Source organism: Phlebotomus papatasi, chromosome 2, assembly GCF_024763615.1.
Source record: "Phlebotomus papatasi isolate M1 chromosome 2, Ppap_2.1, whole genome shotgun sequence".
NCBI lineage: Eukaryota > Metazoa > Arthropoda > Insecta > Diptera > Psychodidae > Phlebotomus > Phlebotomus papatasi.
The window spans coordinates 74,430,727-74,455,866 of NC_077223.1; the positions used below are offsets into that span (position 1 = coordinate 74,430,727).

At 34.0% G+C, this 25,140-nt stretch overlaps 2 protein-coding genes across 3 annotated transcripts in view; one reads left to right on the plus strand and one right to left on the minus strand.

Moving 5' to 3' along the window:
* LOC129804339 (putative sodium-coupled neutral amino acid transporter 11) overlaps nucleotides 1-19,228 on the plus strand; it is a 31,397-nt gene extending 12,169 nt beyond the window's left edge. The window contains exons 2-7 of the mRNA XM_055851552.1: nucleotides 6,591-6,647; nucleotides 6,734-7,034; nucleotides 7,111-7,366; nucleotides 9,896-9,966; nucleotides 10,293-10,892; nucleotides 16,037-19,228. Of these exons, the coding sequence (XP_055707527.1) occupies nucleotides 6,591-6,647; nucleotides 6,734-7,034; nucleotides 7,111-7,366; nucleotides 9,896-9,966; nucleotides 10,293-10,892; nucleotides 16,037-16,155 (1,404 nt within the window). The 3' untranslated portion in view covers nucleotides 16,156-19,228. The remainder of the gene's footprint in view (nucleotides 1-6,590; nucleotides 6,648-6,733; nucleotides 7,035-7,110; nucleotides 7,367-9,895; nucleotides 9,967-10,292; nucleotides 10,893-16,036) is intronic.
* On the minus strand, nucleotides 19,090-23,659 carry LOC129804355 (rhythmically expressed gene 5 protein). Of its 2 annotated transcripts, none has more exons than XM_055851604.1 (3): nucleotides 22,525-23,659; nucleotides 21,333-21,516; nucleotides 19,090-20,528 (listed from the first exon to the last, which is right to left on the minus strand). In XM_055851604.1, the coding sequence occupies exons 1-3, from the start codon at nucleotides 22,627-22,629 to the stop codon at nucleotides 19,921-19,923; spliced, it is 897 nt and encodes a 298-aa protein (XP_055707579.1). In that variant the 5' UTR covers nucleotides 22,630-23,659; the 3' UTR covers nucleotides 19,090-19,920. The 2 variants fall into 2 exon arrangements, with proteins under 2 accessions (XP_055707579.1, XP_055707580.1); XM_055851605.1 differs by having other exon boundaries at nucleotides 22,385-23,655.
* Nucleotides 23,660-25,140: the final 1,481 nt, after the last annotated feature.

The following is a 25,140-nucleotide window of genomic DNA, read 5'->3' on the forward strand; positions in this document are numbered from 1 at the left end:
ATTGACCGGCCTCTATCTCCGGTTCTAATTAACATATCGACCTAAATTTTACCTTTTTGGTTTCGTCTCGATGAGCACTTTCAGATGGAAGTTCAAAAAGTCACCACAGGTGGCGCTGTGATAGCATCAAAATTCATCGAAATTCAAAGTCACTTTTCTCAAAAACGGCATTGTGCAAGTTAATGAAATTTTAGTATGTTGTAGTCCAGTCTAGGACGTTTCCAAAATGGTGCGTATGCGCGCTGTGGTTTCAATAGAACCGGAGATATGAGGGGTCAAAGTTCACGAAATTCAAAAAATCATATCTCCGGTTCTATGTGACCGATTTTGATGAATGAGGGCTTAAACGAAAGATCTCACCAAATGCTACAACTTTCTAGAATATTTGAACTTCGTGGGACCAACACCAGGGGCGCCACAGTCGAAAAACCAATTTCAATATCACATAACCTCAATTATCTCGACTGTCGCTGAACCGATTTTGATGATTACTTTGACATAATTGTAGAGGACATTTGTCTCTACATTTCGTTCATACATCATTTTCCGGTCAGACTACGCTATCACTCCGATTTTGCCGTTTAAGTGTGAAAAAATTGATTTTTCCCATAATAACGCTTTGAAACCACTCAGATGCCAATTTGACTGCCTCTACTCGACCAAGACACTTAAAATATGGTTTTAAATGGAAAGTCCCACAAAATACAACAATTCTTTGATATAGTTGAAGTTCAACAAATGACTACTTGGGGCACTCTGGATGAAAAAACGAGTTAAGAAACAAAAAACCTCGGAGGAATTTTCGGTCTAATAGGTTGTAGCAGATTGTGAACGGAAAAATAGACCTTTCTTGACTTTTTCTCTTTAATTCTTCACTAAAGAATGAAGAATTAAAGTGAAGTGAAGTGAAGAATTAAAGAGAAAAAGTCAAGAAAGGTCTATTTTTCCGTTCACAATCTGCCAAAAAACCTCGCTTATCTTGGCTTCTGAGTAATCGATGAGATCATGTTCTATAGGAAAATTATAGAGTACATTCTGGTCTACATTTCACCCATATATCACTTTTGTGCCAGTTCATCCAAATTCTTGATATTTTGGTTTAAATACAAAATTTGTATAATTTCACGAATTTGATTCAAGATAACTGAATGGCGACTCACAATTTCAGCTCTTAATCGAATTTGCATGCACTCCGAGTTTGCTCACGTTAAGAATCTCACCTACATAAGCCGGTTAGGATTATCTGTCCCTTTTTTCTGACGAGAAAAAATTTAATCTGGACGGTCCCGATGGAAATATATCATATTAGCAAGATCTGCGAAAGGAACCAAGATACTTCTCTAATGACCTCTATACACACTAGAGAAATTTATGTACATATTGAAGCAAATTCCCTATGTTTGTGTGGGAAAAACTCTTCAATATGGACATAAATTTCTCTAGTGTGTAGATACCAAAAGAGAAATTTCGGTTGTGGTTCTTTGATGGCGTGGAGAGCCTACTTTGCTGGTGGAAAATTGAAGCTTCAATTTACATCTCATAGGACGAAAAGTTGGGATTAAATCGGGATTCTCAGAAGTAGTCTCCTACCTTTTAACCCAGCAAACGGACGCCAAGACTTCATATTCCAGCAGGATAATGCTCGGATACATGTGAGCGCAGAAGCTTTAGATAGGATCCGGGTTCAGAATATCAGTGTTTTGACGTGGCCTGCTTACTTCCCTGACCTCAATCCAATTGAAAATATTTGGAGAATACTTGTTCACGACATCTACGCAGATAATCGCCAATACACAAATATTTCGAAGCTAAAATCTGCAATGGACGCGTGGATCAAACCTTAAGGGCCTCGACAGACTTGAGGATTAGCCGAGAGATGGCTTAGGGTAATTATCTTCGAAATAATGATTAAACTGCATATCCATAATTTTCCACTAAGTCGTCTCTCGGCTTAAGTCGTAAGTATGACTAGGGCATAAGATAGACTGATCAAAGATCTAATCGATAGTATATCGCATATTTGAAACAATTCAGAACCCCCACGATCACACCCGCGCTTGCTGGAGGCAAAATGAAATTTTCTTCTGCAGTCTTTATCACTAATCTATATCATTTGCAATGGTCTCAACTCCGTAAAGGAAAATGCCTGAGCGATGAATTTCATATCTCTCTGTTTCTTTGTGATTCTACATAATATAGCGACCTAAGGGATAATCCCCTATTACTATGACCATTTAATGGAGTTCCTTTTCAATATTGACTGTACGGTGAGAAAGTGAGAACGTGGGCGAAATGAGATAATTGCATTAGAGGAATGCCGAGAATCTTCGGTGAGCTTTTCAAAAGCATCCGCAGACATGGAGAAAAAAGGGGCGCCTATCCATTGCCGGGGGCAAGGACTTTCGAGTGGGTGTTCTGGGTTGAAGAGGAGTTGATGCGATGAGAGCACTTGTGCCAGGCGACCGACAAGTGGGAATTGGGAGAGAGTTGAATTTAATAATTTGTCAGCAACACATGACAATCTCAAGAGTTTCACATGATGAATATTGGGAAGGAAAATTCCCTTCTCGTGCGTGATTTCATTTTCCACTTTGCGCACTCTGGTCCTTTCTTTTCGCATCTTCCTGCATATTTAAATTGAATTAATACCACCACTTTCGTGCCGCACATGAAAATCTCCTTTACCACGGTAATTACTCAATTTGCACTCGAAGAGAACGACACGGGTTTAATTGGACGAAATGGAAAATTTCCACTGATTTCTCATAATTTGTCACACCTTCATTACCATTATCCTTTGAACTGGAAAAAGGTGTTTAAACAGTCCTAAATTATAATTTGTATATCGCTTTTCTTCATTTTCCACATTCTTCACACATAATTTTTAGTTTTTGTTTTTTAATTAAAAAGAGAATATGAAATCGAATAAAATTTTTAAAAAATCCTTATAAATCTAAATTAGAACAACTGTATTGTGAAATAAAATTGTCCGTAAACCTCATAAAAATTCAATAGACTAAAAATATATCTTCAAATCAATTATATGCGAAAAAATTAAAATCCCAATAATAAAACTCGTGGTAGGCTTGCCAAACCTGTGGTTAGAATGATAACTTTTCGATACTATCGAATCGATAATATCTATAAATCTGTATCTGCTAGATTTTGTGAATGAATGACTTTTAAACATTATTAGATCATTTATTATGCCATTCTTAAAAGAATGAATCTGTTGATAATTCCTTAGCTACAAAAAGTGCAGGTATCATTTCAATTTTTGAGAATCGACTGTCGATACCGAAAAAAAGTTATAATGTCATCCCTATTGTCATTGTTACTCCAGAGCATAGATCGTTTCTTTGGTACCCTCTGACCATGGGACCATCCTCGGTTGAAGCAACAGCTTGCCCATTTAATCTCACAATGGGTCGCTTCCGGAGCAATCCATCCGTCATCCGTTAATCCATTTGAATGAGTGAATCACGAAACTCAAAGACTAAAGAGAGGGATTCTTGATTCTTATCGCCTCTACATACTGGTAAAAATGAAAGGGCAAGGGGGAGATATTAGGGTCGGAAGTGGTGTACGGTTGAAAATTAAGTACTTGGAAATCTTTGGAAGTGGAAGTGCACGATTATAAAGTCTTTTCTGCCTAATTCCATATTTTTCTGACTACGCTACTTTTAGTAAAGATTTTTTTTTAATTCGAACGGCAGTGTAATTTGAGAAGATCTTTTTTGACATTTTACAAGTTCGGTTATGACAATGAAATGGAGCAAATATGCTCAAATTTATTACAGCTTAAATTGTGTTGTAATTTTTCCGAGGAAATATTCAGCTGAATAATAAGTTTTCGTTAATTTTTACAGTTATTTCAAATTCATATAGTTGCTCACAAATAATGACATAGCTATTGCAATTGACTTTCAATCAATTTGATATATATTTTTTTAATAATTTTTCGTAATATGTATTGGATGATTGCATAAATTCGTGGGTCTTTTTCGCAAATATAGTACAGGGGTATCCCATAGAACTCATCCACCCTTTTTTTGTTTACGTTTTTGCATAATGCTGGAAAGGTTTTAGTGTATTACGTCTCTTCAAAAGTGTTCTTCAAAAAGGTCTATTTGCTTTGGAGAACTTTTACAAAATGAAAAACGAAAAGGAGCATTTGTAATATTTAATGTTTGCGTAATTTTGAATAAATCTAAGTGATGGACTTCCGTAAAAAATAACATTTTGGAGGTTTATTTAGATCGTGTCCTTGCTCTAAATAAAGATGATTAGAAGTGGCTTTGAAAATTTCGAAATAGGGATTTATTCTTCGAAATATCAATTTCATTTTAAACGGTCTCTAATATTGATGGCTATATTGTGAGTATCCTAATGGAAGAAAATTTTTCGGTAACAATTGAAGAGATTATTGAAATGTTTGGAAAATAATTTTGGAGAAATTTCTCTAATACAACAATAACGGAAAAGGTCCTGCAAAAAATAGCCAAGCTTGTTGCAAAAGTTTATTAGCAATCACTAAAAAAACCTTTCCCAAGAATGCAAAAGTTTCAATTTTAAAGAATTTTGAAACCAGGGAGAGAATCAAGCTTAATAAAACGTGAAGATACATCTGAAGTGCTGAATTAGTTGTTGCATTCGTACTTTTGGATTCTTACAGACTTTCCAGCACATCGTCAATAATTGCAAACGACAATACATTTTTTTAAAGACTCTTTTTACCAAAAGTAGCTTCACTGGTCTCTTAGGAAAATTCAAAATATGTCGATACCCCTTCGTAAAACAAATATAATATAAAATTACTGAAAGTATGCAAGAAGATCTGTCGCTAGAAATTCAAAATATAAGCAAAGTGTTAGAAATATGCGGAATAATAAATTTCTTCATATATTTTTTTTATGTTTTCTTAATTAGATTTCTCATAAGATTAAATAAATTATTGATTAGTAAGTCTAATATTGCATAGTGCGTTAAGTGCTGGAAGTATTGCAGCATTTTCGAGAGTGTTGCGAAATTTTGGAAGTGCGCAGAGCTATTTCATGCAAATTGTGGAAGTGCCTGGAAGTGGTGTACACATTTTCACCCTAATATCTCCCTCTTGTGAAAGGGTCACTGTTTTGACACCTATTTATCTCCGGAATAAACGAATAAAAACAATGAAAAAGTCATTTTTGGTGTTCGCTCAGATGAGAGATATACGATAAGAGTAATAAATTTATGATAAAACATAATCTGTCGTGATAAATATGTATACAAAATGTCAAAAGATTCAATTGAACCTTTCAAGAGGGATCAAATATGATCCTTTTTTGTTGAAAAGGGTCAATTAGACCCTTTTATTTCTACCAGTGCACACTAAAGAAATTTATGTCCATATTGAAGAAAATTCCTTACGCTTGTTTAGGAAAATGTGTCAAATATGGACATAAATGTCTCAAGTGTATAGAGGCCATAAGAATAAAAAATCCCTGTAACATAAACTTTCAATTGAAAAAGCAAAAAAAAATTAAAAATTTTATGAAAATATGAGTGTACGTACAGTAGGGGAAACTGGGGCACCACCAAACACGGGGTACCACCAAACACTGCGATTTTTTAATCGGATATTGGACCTCAGGGGATAAGATTTATATAAATTTATAGGCACTATAGGGATGCTTGTCCACTGAAGGAATGGTCGAGATAGTCCAAGTAGTTTAGAAATAAAAATTAGTGTTTGGTGGTACCCCGTGTTTGGTGGTGCCCCAGTTTCCCCTAATATTCAATTATACGAGTTTTCTCAAAATGCTTCAATATTCGATTTAAAAATTTAAATTTAAATAGAAATATCTGGGATTTGTATAGAATACAAAAAATTGATAAGCTCCACAAACAAATTGAGAAGTTGAATTACATTATGATATGGCTCAATTCTAATATTTAAAAATAGGAAAAAAAACCCAATTTCAATGATGCCCCAAATTCAACTTCCCTGTAATCGATCTTTCGGCTCTTGGATGGTAAGATCTCTAGTTCTATTGTTATGTTGTGAATTGGAGTCAAGAAAATCAACATAAACTCAATCATGTACAAAATATCAAATAATAATATCTATAAAGAAATTTTATTTTCATAAGATCTGAAATTTAATGCAAATTTTGAATTATTTTCCTGTCTCTGAAATGTATCAAGTGATGAGGAAAGACACTACAATAGAGTTTCCGTCAGGGAAAACGTATCATTTCACAAATAAGATTGATTAATTTAATTTAATTCAAATTGGTACTCCCCCTGAAGATGTCTTTTGTATAAAGTTGGAGAAGCATACACCAGGGAAAATCATTTTATCGAAGGATATCCTGGAAATTTCAATAAAGTCCTGCATTGAAGGTAATCCCAATGCAAAATTGACGGGGAATTTGAACAAATTGGAGGCAAATCTCTCCCGAAAGTCACTTCTCGCCACAGTGACCTGAAAAACTGTGGTAAAATCCTTATTATCTGGGTCACCTTGAGACTCTCTATAGCGTGATGCACTTGTTAATTCCCAGTTCCACATCAACATACAGAATCTCACACCTTCTGCATTCTTTCAGGGTTCAGATGACTCTGTGGAGGCACATGCTTTTGATGATATCAAATCCTTGATAAAGGTGAGTTTAATTGCGATAATCGGCGTGTAGCTCTGGGGGGATAAGACGTGAGAATTTTCTGATGACGCTGAAAACTAATTTTGTAGAATGATTCTGGTGCAAAGTCGGATTCTCTGTCGTCCCTGCCTCAGGCAGCATTCAACTATATCAACTCAATTGTTGGAAGTGGAGTAATTGGGATTCCATATGCCTTCCATAAGGCCGGATTTGGTCTGGGACTTTTGCTTCTCATCATTGTAGCTTATGTCACGGACTACTCCCTCATCCTCATGGTGCGCTGTGGACACATCAGCGGACGATTCAGCTATCCGGGTGTCATGGAGGCAGCCTACGGTAAATGGGGCTATTATCTTCTCTCAATTCTCCAATTCACCTATCCCTTTCTAGGTAAGTTGCTCTTTAACATGAAATTCTTCATATTAAAAACAAAGAAATATATCAATATACTGCTGACCTTTGGTAGCAATGATCTCGTACAATGTCGTTGTGGGAGACACCCTCAGCAAGGTCTTGGTGCGCTTTATGCCCTCCTGGGGAAACTCCATGGGTGCCGTCCGAGCAGCTGTTGTCTTTGTAGTTACAGCATGCATCATTACTCCCCTGTGTCTCTACAAGAACGTCTCTCGTTTGGCCAGAGCCAGCTTCCTCAGTCTCGTGTGTGTCGTCTTCATCCTGTTTGCCGTCATGTGTAAGCTCATCTCCGGCGAGTACAATGTCGTGTAAGTTAGGATAGGTTTATGTTTCTTCTCTTGACCCAGTTATAACATTTAATATGGAACATTTGCATCCTCGATTAAGCAAATTCCAAGAACAATTGCCAATACCCCAAGGAAGGAATTTATATTTCAAGGGACGTTTATGCAGGGATTTGGAAACCGTAATTTACATTTCGTTTTTTTGCGTTCTCATCCTGTATTAGGTCTTTGGGAAACCTCTTGATTTGGGAAATTTGGTCCAATTCACATTCTATAAATTAGAAAGAGTTCTAATTTTATAAAACCAAGAGCGCTATATGCCTCGCATCTGAGTTTCAAGTTAAATATCAATTTAGTTTAATTATTGATTTCTTTTATTTATATATTTTCTCCAACTGCCAAATTGCCTATCCAGCTTTTTTCTCGGAATATTGTAAGATGTTTTTGTCATGCCCTTGAAAACCAACTGATATTCTTTTCCAATTTTGAGTATTCATTACAAAGGGCAAATAACTGATCTAAATTACGTGTCGTAGTACATATTCAATATTCACCATTTTATAGGAAAAAAAAGAAAATATTGGAATATTTTCTTTAATATTCGAAATGCTTAAGATTAAATGGCAATAATTCAAAATTACGAAATTTCCTTTCTTGCAAAACAATTTGCGGTTTACGGGAAATTTTACTGTTCACAGAAAATTTAACTGTTCTCAAAGGATTTTGCTGCCCGCAGGAGAGAAATTTTACTGCTCACAGAAAATTTTAGACGATAGTGCCTATGCTTCGTACGATCAAGCTTCGTAATGACTAATTTTTACTGCTCGAACTTCCACCTCCCAGAGACCACTTTTCTCAACAAATTTTCTGAGAAGAGATTTCTGAGAAATGTCGTAACGCTGTTTGTCCGTCTGTCCGTCCGGCTGTCGCCAGCTCTAGAGGCCAAACGGTTAGAGATAAAGACTTGAGTCCTTCGGGGCACTCCCCCATAAGTCGACCCAGGGATCGTTAATATGCCCCTCATTTTCCCCTCCCCTCCCCTCCCCGCCAAAGCTATGAGGTTATTTACACCACAGCATTGGATTGAGATTGAATTGTCCCACAATCGGATTTTTAGATAATTCAGTCTGAATCTAATGCGACAGTCTAAATGACATCAATGAAACCGTTTAGATTGCGGCCTCAGATCGATACTTAATGACAGGGGCATGACATTTTCTATGTTTCCCATATGTTTCTAGCGCGCCGAAAAAACTTTTGAGTTTATTAGCTGTTTTCTGTAATTGTAATATGAATTAGCAAAAAATACTAATACAAAATCAAAGCCAATTTAATAACAAAAAGGCAACCGAAAACCCCAAATTTTCAGCCTACGTAGTTTTCAAGATATCTTGTGAAATGTGTACGAAAACAGGAAAAAATTTACACTAAAACTGGTCGTATTTTTCAGAGCTAATGTCACCCCCCTGCTTAATAATCCGAAATCCGTTTTTTGAACAGGTCAATCCCAATCTAATGCGGCGGTGTAAATAACCTCTATGTTTTTTTGGGATTGCTCGAAAACGCGTCGTGCGATTTTTTTCATTTTTGGTTATGTTTTAGAGACTATTCAGAAGAACATTTCGTCCATATACGACAATACCGTTGAATCATTCCTAATAACGGTTTTTCAAGGTCAAAGGTTAAAAAGACACTAGAGTGAGCATTTATCAATCAAATGGCGTCAAGTTTGGGGTCGTTGGAAAGGTCTTGGAATTTCCGACAAAACTAAATCAGTTCCAATCGATTTTGAATCGCTAATGAACCGGTCCATAACCGTAAGAAAATTTTATCCGAAAATCAATTCTATTACTTTTAAAAGTATTTTGGGGGATTTTTTGATAGATTTATGAATCGATTCAAATCGGTTGAAAACCGGTAAACGGTAAATGATGCAAAAGCACTTTTGCGGTATAGCATCTAAGTCACGAGTTCGAGCATTTCGCAAAGCCTGGGACGCTTTGCCACCCCTTTCCTAATTTTTTCTAGACTTTTATCCAGAAATATAGGAAAAATTTAATCATTACGAAGATTTGGATCGTACGAAGCACGGGCATTTTCCCCTACTATTGCAGAAAATTTTGCTGTTCTCAGGAAATTTTACTTCCCGCAGGAAATTTTCCTGCCGTGATAAATTTTATCGTTCTCATGATTTTTAAAATTCAATCTCATTTACATTATTAAGATAAAAATAGGATTTTTTGACAGTGAAATCGTTATTAATTATGCAGGCACATGGTTATAAATCCATTAAAGATGACCTATCCTTTTTAAAGTGAGCTTTATGAAATCTTAAAATATGTAATATTCAGCAGATTTTGTAGCATTTAACTATAATAAATTCAACTATTGATTAGGAGGACTAATTTATTAAGTTCTTTTTATGAGATTATACAGATGCGGGATATCGGTGACGTGATAGGAAATAATTAATTACCCTTAATAAATTGATTGATTTTCCGCACGATTTTGTGGTGATTTTTCATGATTGAAGCTTTCGTCTTTTTTTTTCAGGCCAGATACAGAAAATTCCTGGGAATTTGCCAATTCCGACATCATTCCAGCTACCGGCGTCATGGCTTTTGGTAAAAATGAAATTAAAATTTTAGCTGTTTTTATTAAGATCTTGTTTAATTTTCTTGTACTGGCTTGTACAAAATGTTGTATTAATGTCTAAAATAAGCAATTACTTAAACTTTGTGCTATATAAATATCCCAAAGTTAAAAGTTCATTTTCATTAATCCAACCGAGGTTTTTATTAATTCATGAGTGGAAACCTCCTTCTTCAGAACCTGTGGGTGGTTTCTTTCTTGAGAATCTGAATTAAAGATAATGCTTTTATGGTTCTTTTCTGAGAGCTTTAATGAGCTTTCTTGTAGCTGTAGCCTAATCATTTGGAACTATTTTTAGCTTTCATGTGCCACCACAATACCTTCATTGTCTACCAGTCAATGAGAAATGCTAGTTTGGAACGCTGGGAAAAAGTCACCCACATCTCTCTGACCTTTGCTTGGAGTGTAGCTGCACTTTTTGGCATAGCCGGATATGCAATGTTCCGTGGACTTTCCCAAGGAGATCTCTTAGAGAATTTTTGCTGGACAGATGATCTCATGAATTTCTGTCGGGTACTCTTTTCTTTTTCCATCCTGCTCACCTTCCCATTTGAATGCTTCGTGTCTCGTGAAATAGTGAAAACGCAACTGCAGCGTTTTGTATCATCGGAGCCACCTGACCTGGATAAGGAGAAAGATCCTAGCCAGCAAACAGAAGACAATGATCGTCATTCTGTAGTTATTACGCTCACTATTATTTTCCTGGCCTTCATCATTTCACCCATGACGGATTGTCTGGGATCAGTCTTGGAACTCAATGGACTTCTGGCTGCCTTTCCTCTGGCCTATGTCCTCCCTGGCTTAGCATTTATCCAATTGGAGCCACATTCGCTCTACAGTCGCGAGAAGATGCCTGCTGTGGCTCTTGTTACTTTTGGAGTCATCTTTACAATTGCAGGTCAGTTTTTACATGGAAAATTCAATTTATTAATTTCATCTTAAGGGCAGAATCACATTGACAGTAAAGTCATATGCTCACCGTATTTCGTTAATTTACGCATTTCCATTGCAATTCTTACGCAAATTCTCGATTACCGTATTACCTTATCTCATACTCGATGGCACTAGGTGAAAATAATATAAGAAAATTGAAGAAATAAAAGGAAAATGCGATAAACGGGGAGCAAAAAAAACCGTAGGATTAGTTTCTCTTAGAATTTTTTTGCTCACCGTTTATCGAATTTTCGTTTTATTTCTCCAATTTTCTTATATTATTTTCACCTAGTGCCACCGAGTATGAGATAAGGTAATACGGTAATGGAAAATTTGCGTAAGAATTGCAATGAAAATGTGTAAATTAAAGAAATACGGTGAAGCTACGGCGAGAATTTTATTGTCAATGTGATTCTGCCCTAAAACGAAAAAGCAGGATATTATTTTACGCTATGCAACTTCTCTTTAACTTTTCTTTTGGTTTTGAGTCATTATTACGAAAACAGCAAATCACGAAAACTAAAAAATTACGAAAATATTTATAATTACGATTTTAAGTTAATTTTGCACCCATAATTTAGGTAAAAATGTTTTTCCATAGGTTTTTGCTGTTTTTGAAACAGCTAAAGTTCTTAAAAAGTGCGGCCATTTTTTTTTAGAATTAGGATAAAGTGGTACAAGTTGGACCATGGTACAAGTTGGACAATTGTACAAATTGGACAGGGCTTTTTTTCTTGATAAATTTAGTACTTCATTTTTATTATTATGTTTTTAATGCTTTAGTTTTATAATTTGATTCCTTGTGCTTAAAAAAATGTAGTACTGTATTTAGCAAGAAAAAATCTCTGTCCAACTTTTTACCGACAAATTGTCCAACTTGTAACACTATGTCCAACTTGTATCACTTTACCCTATAGTACGATTTACAGGACTAATAGTTTTGGTAGCATTTTAGTGTAATGTAATATAGGTTAAAGGGCAAAAAGAAATTCAATATCTCTTACATAGAAAGGTCCTTCAACTCAAAATCGAAATTCTTCATATATCCCTTAATATGAACCCGTAGAATTTTTTTGGTGATAGTTCCAGTATTCGAAAAATTGTTATTCGCTCTCTGTGGCAAGATTAAAAATTGCCGATAAATTGGATTTTTTGAGCGTAGACGCTAAGTAGCGAGAGATAAAGGTTTGGGATGATTTCACACTTCCCTATAAACTATTTCTAGAAACTATGTTATGATATTACTTTTCCTCTTATCCTTCTCCTTCTCTTACAGAAACATGGTTTTTAAGATAGATAAGATTTTAATAAAATTTATTAACAAAGGGAAATCTTATTAAAGATCTTTTAAAGAAATGAGGTAATGTATTAAGATTATTAGGATGTATGAACAAAACATCCACCAAGCCAAGCTTAAAAGTTATACAAAAGTGCACTCATTTGACTCAATTTTGGGATATTCTTAAAAACATGTTTCTATAGATGGATAGGGTTAGACGACCATGTAAGATCATATTTTGATTCCCTTGATTGACTTATGGGGGTTTGAACAATATTCTTTTCCGCTAAATATTACCATTTAAATTTAGAGTCTACACTTGAAAAATGATATTTTTGGCATTTTTAACCTTGCCGTCGAGGACGAACAATTTTTTTTTTGAATTCTGGTATTATCAAAATCATCAAAATCAATGAATTCCTTGGATCAGATTTAGGGGGTTAACGGTGTTTCACAAATTTGATTTCGAGTAGGAGGACCCTCCGTGTTAGTAAAAATAAATAATATTTTCAAACACAAAATTTCCACAAAACCAAGATTTCCAAAGACAGAGATTCCAAAGGCAAACTGGGAAAAACAAAAGTGTTAAAAACAAAATTGAAAAAAAGAAGATCCCTCAAACCGTTGTAAACACTGAGATGTTTTTAATTAGAAATTAAATTTCAGAGGACCAAACCTATATATACAAAGTCATAAATAGTCCAGGGATCCCTGTTCCCTGAATAAATAGTCGACATAAGTCCAAGTAGTGCATACATAAAAGTTAGTGTTTACAGCTACCCGTGTTTACTACTGCCGCACTTTCCCCTATTAGTTGATTTATAAATTGATACAAAAAAACATTTAAACACAGTCCCTCTTTGTACCTATCCCTGTCTACTTTTTCCAAATGAGCTTTTCGCTATTATTCTTTCATAATCACACCTGTATAAAATTTACTGCCTTTTACTTATTTTTGAATATCTTTTAGAGATGAACTTTCTATTCATAAAGACCAATGAAGTAAGAACATTCTTCTTAGGGCAATTCCCAGGTCTCATATTCCAACCAAGAGTATTTATTAAATGATTTGGATCTCAATGTGGGTAATTTAAAAGGTCTCCAAATAATCTAAGAACAAATAAAAAAAATTTTCGTTTTTTTTCGTAAGAAAAGTGTTGGAGGCATCAACACTAGAAGGTTCCCCACTCCATAATAAACTAAATAATTTATTTGAAAGTTATTCTCTACTTTTTACCAAGTGCATTGAAATACTACTAATTTATTTCATTTTATTAAAAGGTTTTCGTCATTATTGGCGATTCCCCTTTTATCTTATACTATTAATTGAACATATTAGTTAAAAAATAATTTGTAAATATCGGCAAATGATTTTCAAATAAATATTTTATAGTCGATATTTAGCAATTCTTTTACAGTGCCCGGCAAAAGTGACCCAATGTTTTACAATTCTGTATAAAAAATTTAATATTTCATAATCTCACCTTCAACTTTTTTTCCTTGAAAGCTGTATTCTAAAGCTACTAAATGAGCCTTATAATGATTTTTTGAGAAAAGCACAATAAAAATTTAGAGCCTTTTACAAAGAGGATGCATTGGGTCACTTTCGTCGGTAGTGTCCACATGCCACTTTTTGATCCTAGATTTTACTTAACGCATAATTAACGAACGTATTAACGTTTGCAGTATAATGGTTCCCGGGTTATATAAGTCATATTTCATAGATAGATAGATAGATAAATGTTTATTTAATGTCATTAGAATGTAGATTCCATTACTGGACTATATCTTACAAATAATTCTATATTTCAATAACTTAAATTTAACTTGAGTTGCAACCGATCCCTGTGAGAATGAAACTTTTCAGCGTTCTTTCCTTTCCAGGAGATACTTTTTTTATGTTTTGATTATAAAGTTTTTCGGTGTTTTTTTTTTTAATTGTGTAGGTAAGTTATTATAATGGGTGATTGAGTTGTGTTTAATCGATTTTAGACCATATCTTTTTGCATATTTGCATGATCACTTCCCGTGTATTCTCACTTGTAACCCCCAAAAATACAATTTTGAACAAAAAATCTTCATATAAGAAAAAATTAATAAAAAATGCGTCTTGCTTTAGAAAATCGCCATCAAACATGGCGTAGGTTATAAAACCAGTAACTAGACTACACATTCGTGCTCTATCCTGCTATATAATTAAGCAATTTAGAATTTATTCCAAGTTGAGTAACCTATAAAATCGATCAAAACTCGTACCCAAACTAATAATCCGTTTACGATAAAATCGATAAACCATGAACTGTTCGACTTAAAAGCCTATATGAACGAGAAAAAAGGTGAAACCTTTATAAGTAAGTTTATTGGGATATTTACTGAATCTTGGAGTTTTAAGACCAAAAGCGACCACTACAGGCATGAAAAATTTGACTGTTATCCGATTATAGAAATAAACGTATGGAAACGAAAAAAATGTAAGAAGGTGTTGAACAATTCGAAGAAAAGTCGGTTTTTCTGACGCATTACAACAGTAGTGGTGTGCAAGAACCGTTTGAAACCGAACAAATGTCAAATTAAACTGATCAAACTTATTTTGATGTTTATTCGGTTTCAAACCGTTCTTGCACACCTCTTAATTACAAGATTAAATTTACAAATATTTTGTTATAAAATTCGGCTTCTTTCTGGCCTATATACGTTTTCAAATCGAATAGTTCATGGCTTATCGATCTGTCCTGAAACGGATTTTTAGTTAGGTTACCAGTTTTGATCGATTTTATAAGCTAGGCAACTGCCTAGACTTCGCTTGAAGTGAATTTTTGACCAATTTGAGCTTTTTTTATTAGTAAAGTTGGGATCATTTCCCAATTTGTTAATTTTAAAGCAGGATAGGGCAAAGATGTATAGTGTCTAATTACTGCTTATATGGCCTGCGCCATGTTTGGTAGCCATTTTGTAAAGCAAAATATATTTCTTTAATTATTTTCTCTATAGTGCAGCTGTTTGATTCAAAATTGTCTTTATTGAGGTTATAAGTGAACAAACACAGAGAATATCATGCCAATAGGATTTATATAACCCGGGAACCATTATACTGTATCCTAATTTACGTTAATTGTGCGTAAAGTAAAACTTAGGATCAAAAAGTTGCATTTGGACACTACCGGCAAAACTGACCCAATGCATCCTCTTTGTAAAAGGTTCTAATACATTTTTTTTTGTACTTTTCTCAAAAAATTCTTATAAGGCTCTTTTAGTAGCTTTAGAATACAGCTTTCAGGGAAAAAAGTTAAATGTGATATAGGAATTAGATCATGAAATATTAATTTTTTATACAGAATTGCAAAACATTGAGTCACTTTTGCCGGGCACTGTATCCTACCATAATATATTACACACATAAATGTTATTAATTTATAATGAAAACGTTTATAATTAAATAAATGTTTTCATTAAAAATGTTTCTAGTCAAATTTTTCATAGAATTATAATTTAAATAATAAATTAAGTTTGAAAATAATAATTACTAATATTTCAAGTATTAATTTAACGAGTATTGGGTTCATATTTATATCATTCTTGAAAGACTAAACCGAAATACTTGATGGCATTTCCTGTTGTTTGTTCATTATATAAAATTACGATGAAGTTCTGTATTATGTGACGTTCTGCACAACTTTAGTGCCTCAAATGAGAAAAGTTTCAATTATTCATACAAAGTTCAATTAACAAAGTAGGAGTTTTTCATTTAATTTTATGCTAGTGCTTCCTAATAAAATTATTCACTTAAAAAAAAAGCAATTAAAACTTAAAAATCGATTTTTATTTTACAGGAGTTGCTGTACTCATTCCCGATTTGAGCAATAATGATTGTAAATCCGATGTTGTGATGAGTTACTGCAAAAATGAGTCTCAAATTGTGGATAATGTCACCCTTTCTGCCAACCCTTAAGACGTCAATAAAGAAAAGATGCCAGATGGAATTTTAGGGAGTGAAATTTTATGAAAAAAAATGGCACTAAAAGAGCTTTAAAACAGTTTGCAATAGATCAATTTCTTCCTCTAATTTTATGTAACTAACAAAACAGGTAGATTTATCAAGATTTACACACAAGAATCTTTCACACTAAACTTTGAAAAAAACAAACTTTCCCTAATCCTTTGGATGATTTATTTTTTAGACAATATTTCCAAATGCAACAAAGATCTTACGCTAAAGTTCTTTCCCAAAAAAAGAAATACGATGAAAAGTTTGACATATGGGACAATTTTTGACCAAGAAAAAGCATTTGCAAAGTTTTGAGAAAAATGGAAAAAAAAATCAATCAAATATTTACCGAATAATAAAACAAAAGGTCTATTGATAATGTATTTTAGAAATACATCCAGTAAACATAATGATAAAAAAAATAGTAGGGAAATTAGAAAATTATATTTTAGAAGTGTTGAAGACAAAATTCATGAGGCAACATGTAATAAATTTACCAGCAAGAAAATTAATAGGGAAATATCAAAATCATATCTGACACTATCAAAAAAAGAAATAGTAGAATAAATATATTTTGGAATTTCTAAACCAAAATTACACTTTCTAATACTGAATGATTAGAGGAGGAAATTAAAGTGAACGATTAGGACTATGTATCTAGTACCTGGATATGGCAGAAAAAATGAAAAAAAAATATTTTTGAGGAGAGTATTAAGAAAAAAATATATTAAAATATTTTTATGAGTAAAAATTGGGATCATCAAAATAAGTGTACCAAAATAGAGAAAAAAAACTTGTTAAGTTTTCAAAAAAACTATTTATTCAACGACGATAACAAGCAAAAATACCAAAAATAAATCAAAGAGATATTTAATGTAGCTACAAATTAGACTGTATTATTAATTGTTGATATGTTTAAATGACATTTAACCTTATTCTTTTAATTATCTAAGGCGGTTTTTTTTAAATGTGAGGTTATGCCAGACATAACCTAGAAAAACAAAATATTCAAAGTACCACAAAATGGGTAAATTCTTATTTCGACGCATATTTTCTTAAAAATTAAACTAATTATCTGGTTTTGCATTAAATTTTGCATAGGATGCTAAATCAATTTTTTTATTCAGAAACTTTGAAAAAAATATTATTTTGTCATTTTTAGGTTAGACCTGTAGTAAAGAGAGGTAATTCCGATGCTTTTCATAGAGTGCGACTTTAACGCTTGTTTTTCGACTGATGAAATATTTTTTCCCCGTTCCAAATCAATAGAATTATTCTTTGTTTCATTTAGAATCATGATAGAAAAAAAATTTTAGCAATAATATTGAAGAAAAATAATAAAATTACGATAATATTAATATATGCGTAAGAACCTTACTGCGATGCTTTTTTCTAACTCCGTTGAATTCGATCAAACTCGGATACTCATTTTAAGGAAAAGTTTAATGCATAAAAAAATGAGAAGATATTATTTCAAAAACATTTTTTTTTAAATTTTATTCCACCAATTCACATTTCTGACTTTGAACCTCTTCTTCTGGCGATGTTTTGGAATTTCTCCTGGCCAGAAATAGAACTGTTTAATGTGTCGAAAATCGATTGAGTTTCAGAAGGATCGAGAGTCTCAGAAGTTGCAGAGAGTTGATTTCCAGAAGTGACTGGATTATTGTCGGTGGCCTGATCATGCTGGTTATTGATAATGGACTTTCTTCCGAATGTAGCAGATGGCTTCATGCCTGACAGTGTCTCCTACAGGAGACATCCGGTATTGATCATCTGTGGCTCACAATGGCTCCTCCATTGACGATACCATAAGCCTAGAGGGTCCAGGAGTTCGATGAATTGCTAAGTATTTCACCGATTGGCTATATTGTGGCCACCACGACGTGCGATTTGGTCCTCCTGCAGCTTCAGATGTCTGGAGGGAGACAGAACATCACGAACAGAGCTATCAAAGCCCCCTCAGGTTTCCTCGTAGGAATAGGGAGGAAGTTTGCTTGAGTTATAATGAGGATGCTCAGTTCATTTTCTCGGAAATGAAATTTTTAGTACACAACCCAGCTGACATGAGTTTGAAAAATATTTGTTTCACCCACTTATTAAACCGATAAAAATATAATTTTTTGTTTTGCATAAAGTAGAATAGTTATATTATGTTACTTTAGTGATTAATTATGGAAATAAAAATATAAATTATATTTTAAGTGGATTTATCGGAGTTAAATCGGTCGCGGCATCCTAGTTTTGCAATCGTCGGAGTTACATGGCCTTACTATACGCATAACCTCACATTTCTATAACCTCTTAGCTAAATAAAAGAATTGAGTTCATTGAGAGAAAACGTGAATTGTATTTTAAAAGAGTAATATAAAATTTGTTGCATGCTCAAAGTGAAAAATGAAATTATGAATGTGTAGATAAAAATTATTCTTTTCCTTCTACAACGTAATAATAAATTTAGATTGTCTATATTTTTTGATAAGAAAAGACTGATAATTTATTTAAACTGTATTTTTCTATTTTTAAGAATATTATATTTAATTCTTTGTGAAGAATCATGTATAAAAATGCACCAATTTTCCAAACGACCGAGCTTTCAAAGTTTGAGAACGTATGAACTAAGCTCTAAGACAAAAAACTCTACTTTCAGGCGTTTTCTCAGCACCAATTTTCAATAAATAACCATTCTTCAGTTTAACTACAGGGTCATTCTACTTTGATCACCGCAGAATTTTATAAATCACTATAAAGACAAAAAAAATCACAGAGAAGCGAAATAGATCGAAGTTTCTCGTCCATAAATCAAAATCCATCCACAACAGGAATAATAAATTAACAATCTTCACGCATTTTATCAACGATCTGGAGATAATCAATCTTGTGAAATGATCCTGAGTCTTTTTTTTTCTTTTAAATTCGCCATTTATTTTGTTTTACAAATAAAATTGCCATTTTCTGTGTTGTTACACAAAAGAGACAAAAAGATACATATTTTCTGAATCTTATCTCAATAAATATCGAAAAAAAATGAAATAAATTATTTGCGTTTTATTTCACAAGTACAAAAAAAATTGCATGATTGACTTGCTTAATCTTAGGGAAAAATCACATTCTTCGCTCTTAAAAAAAAATCATGTTTTTTTTTAGCCGAAAAAATATTTCAGATTGCATATCATTAAGGCTAATGCTAAGTATCGTTTCTTCCAGACAATGTGGAATACTCTATCGTACCTTTTTTCGATCACTATCACAAAAGATACATTGCTTGATCATTTCTGCAGAACTAATCCTAAAATCTTACAGCTAAATTTTACTGATGGATATGTCAAGTTATTTAGAATAATTTACGAAAAGTTAGCAATTGCTTTCCAAATTAATTTTTCGAACAAATAAATATTTTTTTTCTTTTTAATTTAAATATTGCTTTAGTTTTTTTTGCTCAGATATCAAGAACAAAATAGATGACATAACTTTTTCTTTTGCTAATTTTAAAGAAATTTTTTTGTTGTTTAAAGTTACCAAGTGAAGCATTAACCTCACTTTGTAGACAAATCACATCTTGAATTAACTCTGTTTTGCTCATATCTCTCATACCTTAAACTAAATAGGGGGAAGACTAATGAGGTATAAGTTAAATTAACTTGCGCATGAATGTTTTTGAGGGTTAAATGATCCTACAACTAATGATGATGATTTGGCAAGATGTGCGATCTTAGGGTAAGCGTCGATTTAGTAGAAAGATACGACGCCACCACTTCGCCTGATAGTCCTGTATGTGGGGTAGCGTCGGTAGCTAGCTGTTGGTTGCGTTGCTGCCGATTCAGTACGATCGTCAATTCGGTTCTGTGTCGTGCTGAAGGATCGTGCAATTTGATCAATTGTGGGCAACCTAGCACGGCCGATCGTCATCTCATCGCGATCGTCATCTTTCGGGAGACTTCGCTGACGATCTTCAGCAACGGGACTACCATCTGGCATAACTCGGACAACCATCGGACCCGTGAGGTAGTTCCTCGATTCAGCAACTCCTGGTGGTCTAGCATACTGAGGCCTGACATTTGTAGGGGCTTCCTGGGCAAGATAGTTCGTGGGATCTGAGTAAAAGACATCCGATGAGGCTTCAGGAAGCCTGTAGTTCTGATAGATAGCATCAGAGTCCATTCCCATAGCATAATCTTGATGTGTTGTAGGCTTCTTTGGTACAGGAGCCGTATCCAGACCGTCGAAGAGAGGATTCCTCGCGTACTCCCCATTCTTGGGCAACATGATAGGACTTGAGGTGCTAACCTCCTTCTTCTGAGGCTTCGATGGGTGACCCTCCATCATAGAATCCCAGACTAAAAATAGAATAGACGGGAAAAAAATTACAATACGCTCTTAATGATCATCAAGGTGGGAAAAAGTGATCAATTGCAGATGATTGATTGGGAAAACTTATCGTATAACAAAGCACACGATCTTGAGGCCACTTCCTGATCTCCTTCCTGAGAAGATTTGCGTGTGAGAAAAAAAACGCACACCCACACTTGGGATGTTCTAGAAGTGATTCTCATGGATGAAAGGTCAGTAGCTGACCTCTCTCTGTTTTTCTCGCACGATTTCAACATCACAGATTATTTACAATCTTTCTACAGTTTTTTTTCGCCTTCCGCTCATTGATATGCTATTCAAAGAGGAAGGAAGGGCTCTTGACATGTTTTCTGAATTATATGTTTTTTTTTCTTTTTGAGATAGTAGAGAGGAAATCACTATGAGTGTTTCCTGAGTGATAGAGTGACCAATAGAATTTACAAAAAATCATAAAGTTCAATGATTCTCAGAGGTTTAGGCAGTTTAAGGGCACTTTAAATTAAATAATGATGCGAAAACATTGAATTGTTTTTTTTCTATAACAATTAAAATTAAGATTTCAGAGTAGAAATAGATAATTTCAGATATGATCGCGTGCGATTAATTTTTGAAATACGCAATTGCATGCAATTGATTCAAATTAAATCCGTTGAAAGGCGTTTTGTTCTAATTGTCGAATCGTGATCTTTGTGATAGATCATTTTACAATTTCGTGAAGGAACAATTTGCATTATTTTATCTTTTTTGGGGGCAATTGATCAAGAGGTGATTTAAGAAAAAAAAATACTCACTTATATCATTGGCTCCTCTCTGGTAGGGGTCCATCGAATCCAGATGACTTTCTGGCATCTTCTGGAGCATCTCAAGTCCATGAGTTAGCAATTCTCTCTTGCACTGGGGTTTTGAAACCAAATCCCGGTTTGTTTTGCAATAACTAGAGACTTGCTTGGCGAACATTGAGTACAAATGCGACATCTGCGAAGAAGGAAAAGAAAATCGTTATTATTTTTTTTTAATTCGATCACCAAAAGAAACACCATTGGTAAGCAAGGTGGAAGATGAGCAGGAAAAGGGGGGCAGGAAATGTATGCCATCGCGCAATCAATCACTATTTACATAACACACAATTGATCACGCGAGAAGATGACTAGTGGGTGCGATTGAGAAAAGTGTGACAAGAGGTGACGATCGTGGCACGATCACGTTTCACACGGCTTTAAAAAAAAAATTTCACCAATTTTGCTTTCATGGTGCAAAAGGAGAGTGTGCAAACAATGGGCTGAATTTGTAAGTCAGGCCGGATACAGGTGAGTGGATTATAAATTGCGCGTAGAGAAACATGGGGGCAAAGCAGATCGCGAGTTTAGATTAGAACTTGAAGATCACCTGAAGATCATTTGAAGAACGATGATTTTTCAGGTGAATCGCAAAAAAAAAGGCGTCTTTTGATACAATTGCTGATCTCATGGTGTGCAAAAAAAAAATCCTCAGCATTGAACTTGAACACTTCTTTAAAGCACCATGCCTTCAATATTCCCACTCACTGTGCATGATCAATCGTTCGAGACCAGAGAAAGTTACCATGAAGTGGTATTTCGGGAGAGAATTTTGTTCTGGCTGTGGACAAAATATCAAGTAGTGGCTCGAGGCGAAAAAATGCCAAATGGCTGTTTCATGCAAAATAAATTTTGCAAGTAAATATTTGTCTGTGAATAATCTTCTCTCTTGCCATTAGTGTCTTGACGCAACAGAAATGGCAATTAGTGACTATATATACAAGACGAGGTGTTGCAGGCGATAAATGCTATAAATAGCAACGGTTGGGATTATTTATTGATCGTACCATTGACCTTGCGCTTCACGATCGCGCGCAATTTGCAATCATGGATCACGCACCAATTGCAGCAATTCTGCACACAAGGTTAGGGTGGAGGATCTTCTAATAAGTGGGTGATCGTGATCTTCTTCTAATGTAGAGCTCACCTTTTCGCCACGACTCAGGTATTCCCACATTGGAATTGCAGAGCCGGAACATGCAACAATTACTGTTGCAAAGGTCAATGTGTAAACCAACAAATTATTTGCCATTTTTCAGATTCTTTTTTTTTCACTTTTAGTTCCTTTTTCAACGGATATTGAGACACTTTTAAATTCGCAATGATCACTTGCGAAAGATCACTTTGAAATTTTTTTTCCAACACTTGCGATCACTTGAATTATCGCAAAAATCTTAAGAACCAAGTCCTTGTTTAAACTGTTAAACACTCAGTTTCAGCTTATAAAGCTCTCAGATCTTTTCACTTCAACTTCTCCACGCAAAATGACTCAAGATCGGAGCCCGATCAGCATTTTATACGACGTCTTTGGTCGAATCGACGTCACAACCGACAATTTGACGCCAGAAGCATTGGAATTCTCTTGTTGGGATGTTGCTTCTGCCTCAAACGTAGTGATCTCGCACTGTTTCTCCTCTCCTCCACCCGAAGATCACTTCCATGATCGGAGGATTGGATGGGAAAACAGGAGAGTTCACCATTCGAGGAATATCTATGTATATAGCAATGGCAGAAGAAGAATTTCTCTAGTGCATATCCAAGAATATTTTATTGTTGAGATAGTGGTGAAAAATTTCTTCGAGTCTCTGTACAATGGCTGTGAGACACCATGAGTAATGTGACGAGGGAGATTATTTCATGTCGTGTGGCATAGAGAGATAAACCCATAAATCAGTGAACATCCCAGCATCGGTGACATCGACCCACGTCATTGGATTCCGAGATGTATGTCCCAAGAGGCAAGAAATATATGTGCAGACAATGCAGAGAATTATTCTGCGCTGTGTTACCATGTGGATATCACAATTCTATTTTCAATTTATCCTCAGTGATCGTACGTTTGACGAAAGACTTCAACGAGTAGTTGAGAGATGAACCGGATAGTATATCTTATGCTGTTTGATCACAAGATAATGGGGAGGTTTTGCTGATCCAGTGGATTTCTTCTTTGTTGGGAATGCTTGATCATTCGAAAACTAAATGATCAGCAAAAATCTATTGGTTTGAATTATCATTCAGGCTTCTATCAAGATGATTTCAATGGCGATGTTTTTGAACAACTATTTTTTCTATAGGGGAAAGTACTCTCCCTTCGAACGTCCATGCCTTCGAATAATGTGAATTTTATTTTATTTTTCCTAAGAGACTTTAATAAATTATCACATAATTATCAATTAATTGATGATAAACTAACTAATATTAAATAGAAATGTGTAAGTCTCTTAGGAAAAATAAGAGAAAATTCACATTATTCGAAGGCAGGAACGTTTGAAGGGAGAGTACTTTCCCCTATATGACTTTTTTTAGAGCCATATACCGATTCTGCAATTATCTGTTTTAGTGATTATTTTGCAACTTTAAAAATTCTGAGAATACTTTTAGAAAAAGAACAATTTTTTTTGTATAATTGGGACTAAAAAACACATGAACTCCATACAGATCATTCGATTTTACGGGGGACCGTGTGGATCGTTTGAGATTTTGTGATTTTGAATACACAAATAAGATAATTTAATAAATGTTCTAAAAACACTGTAATTTGTGTTATACCTTACCTTTTAGGTCATAGACATTTCATGCAATTGCAATTCCTTTTGTGAAAATTAATTCAGATAATTATTTTTCAATACAAAAAAAAATAAATAAAAGAAATTTGATAAAACTATTTGAATTCATAGAATTACTTTCCTATACTTATTTTCTAATATGATTACAAAAGTAAATTTGAAAATTTTGTATTTTTGAAAAATTATAAATAATCCAGTAATAATTTATATTCGTTCTTTTATTGAAAAAACATGAACGATTTGTCTAAACCTAGAAGATCCTCAGTTATCTGGCGATCTGATCTTTATTTATTTAAACTATTACTAAGTAAGTCTTCTAAGATAATCATAGCTTTTTTTTGTTCATCTTTCAGTTAAAAAAAATTATTTAAAAATTACTATATTTTTACTTCTTCTTTTTTGTAAGCCCCATCTATTAATTATACCTTCGATCAACCCGTCAATTTACATTCTCTTACTTTAAAAATACATCTTATCATATTTCTTTATGATCATTGAAGTCAATTAAAAAAAAACCCAATTTTGCAATATATTTTTTACTTGATTCTATTTCACAATTTATAGAAAAAAAGACCACATCAAAAAACGCCAATTTTTCCTTGAATATTTCTATAAGCTCTCATTTATCAATTAAACGAGTGATTAACTAAAAGCTCCTGAAGATCAGCAAAATAAATCACAATAAAGTCAACCCCGTGGTATTTGAAGCACCACAAAGATCACCATTCGCCCACATGATCATCTATTCCACAATACTTACCATATCTAGAGTGATTTTTTAAATTTGATATAAATCTTCTGGTTGGCACAGCAGCCAAAACAGAAATGCGCTGTGGAAAAAGCCCCTAACGATCAACAAGATCAACAAACCAACATTCCAATAAATTCCCCTTCAAAATGATACTCAAATTAGCAAGAGTGGCTCCAAAATTCTTCCTGAAGATCGCATAATTGTTTGGTACACGTAAACAGAATGG